This window comes from Eurytemora carolleeae, unplaced genomic scaffold (assembly GCF_000591075.1).
Source record: "Eurytemora carolleeae unplaced genomic scaffold, Eaff_2.0 scaffold507, whole genome shotgun sequence".
Lineage (NCBI taxonomy): Eukaryota > Metazoa > Arthropoda > Copepoda > Calanoida > Temoridae > Eurytemora > Eurytemora carolleeae.
Window position 1 is genome coordinate 219,048 of NW_019396911.1, and position 1,888 is coordinate 220,935.

At 30.1% G+C, this 1,888-nt stretch overlaps 1 protein-coding gene and 1 long non-coding RNA gene across 7 annotated transcripts in view; both read left to right on the forward strand.

Moving 5' to 3' along the window:
• The window catches only part of LOC111710014 (uncharacterized), a 951-nt gene extending 359 nt beyond the window's left edge, over positions 1-592 (forward strand). The window contains exons 2-3 of the long non-coding RNA XR_002766979.1: positions 245-311; positions 509-592. This is a non-coding gene — a long non-coding RNA (uncharacterized LOC111710014). The remainder of the gene's footprint in view (positions 1-244; positions 312-508) is intronic.
• Positions 593-1,321: 729 nt separating this feature from the next.
• The window catches only part of LOC111710013 (uncharacterized), an 11,061-nt gene continuing 10,494 nt past the window's right edge, over positions 1,322-1,888 (forward strand). For all 6 annotated transcript variants that reach the window (XM_023484009.1, XM_023484010.1, XM_023484011.1 and 3 more), the window contains exon 1: positions 1,322-1,488. In XM_023484009.1, coding sequence (XP_023339777.1) covers positions 1,403-1,488 — 86 coding nt within the window. In that variant the 5' untranslated portion in view covers positions 1,322-1,402. The remainder of the gene's footprint in view (positions 1,489-1,888) is intronic.

Here is a 1,888-nt window from a genome sequence, read left to right on the forward strand (position 1 = left end):
ATATTCTACTAGAATCTGATATATTCTACTAGAATCTGATATATTTTACTAGAATCTGGTATATTCTACTAGAATCTGATATATTCTACTAGAATCTGGTATATTCTACTAGAATCTGATATATTCTACTAGAATCTTGTATATTCTACTAAATATTCTACTAGAATCTGATAAATTCTATTAGAATCTTATATGTTCTACTAGATTCTGATATACTCTACTAGAATCTCATATATTCTACTAGATTCTGATGTGTCGGATGCCGAAGAGATATTTGAGTTTTGTCCGCAATTCATTCAGTGCCGTGTGCCGTAAGTATTTTTTTCCAGAATTCGGAGATTTTTTCGAGGCTTTTTGTGGTTTCATTAACCTAAATCTTTTTAAATGACATAAAAACTAAAAATCATTTAAACATAAAGCCAAGCATTTGAAACAAAGAATATTTCAGCAATGATAGGACAATATTATTATCAAAGCAAATTTTTATATTTGTATATGTACTTTTTAGGATTTTCAAGGTGCATGGAAAGGAAAAGAAACTTACAATGATTGTGGAGAAAGGGAGCTCCCTTCCCTTTAAGAAAATGTAAGAAATGTTTAAGAAAGCTTTTCCTAAAATTTATTTTAGTTATTATATCACAACTTTGCCAACAGCCATTATTAATTGTGAAATTTTGCTTTTTTTCAATTTGGGTTGGATGTTATCTATAAATTTCATATTTCATTGAATTGACCGTGACAGGGGTTTCACACAAAATGGCCTTAATATAGTTATAATATTCCAGGGGGGATACCAAATTGCGGAACACTATATCAATTAATTAAAATTAGGTCGGCCATTCCTTTAAATATTATATTTAAGGGAATTAAGTTCTTGCTACAAACGATGATTTTTAAACTAATTATCTTTACAACCCAATGTCAATTCACCAAATTGTTATTTTAATTATTTTTGTGTTTAAATCACCATCTCATTCGTCGAAAATATAAACTATATAAGTCTAGAGATACTAGGGTTTTTTAATTGAATAAAATTTTGAAACTTTTGAAATCAAAATTACTATTTTTATTGAACTGTGCCACTTTCGAATTTGCAAAATCTCCAATGCAAAAAAGGATCAGTTAAACCGTCTTTAAAGACATATTTACTTCACTTATTTATAACAATTATAATTTTGGTTCATTCAAAAAAGATTATTGGTGATTCAAATTAAAAAAAATATAATTTTCTAATTCGTCAGTGAGCTTGAAGTTGAACTAGCTTAAAAATCAATACTGGTTCAACTACATTTCTCGTTGAAAAACTCCTGATTTTAGGGTAAACACATATCCAGTTGCGGACTCAGCAGAAGCTCCTCCTTCGTCTTCTTATTCTTCTTCGAGCCCAAATGAGTCATTGAATATGTCTTCAAAAGAGTCTTTGAATGAGTCTATTGGTTCATCAGCAACAATCCAATCTAGTCAATTAGAGATCTGCAGAAACCACGGGTATAAACATTAGGGCATGCATTTTAGTTTTTTCATTCACTTGGTATTTTTTCTCTTTTTATACAAGTCCCCTGAGTAATTTATAAAATAGTATTCTTTGCTTTTTTATACTTAAGATGTTACGCTAACAAAAGGAGGCTTTTCATCTATGACATGTTGCATGTAAACATTTAATAGATTTTATGGAGCCTCCTGAAAGCCCAAAATGTTTTTTTAAAGATTGAAAAACAATGTCTAGCTCAAAAATTTCTAGACAAAAAAAAAGACTTATGCTTTGTCGCTGGTTTTTTTGATCCTATAAACTTTGAAACGGCTGAAACGTTCTGGTCCAATTTTTGTGTGGAACTTAAAAATTTACATTTTCGTGTTTCAGGGGTAGTTTTCTTGGGGGGGGGGGGGG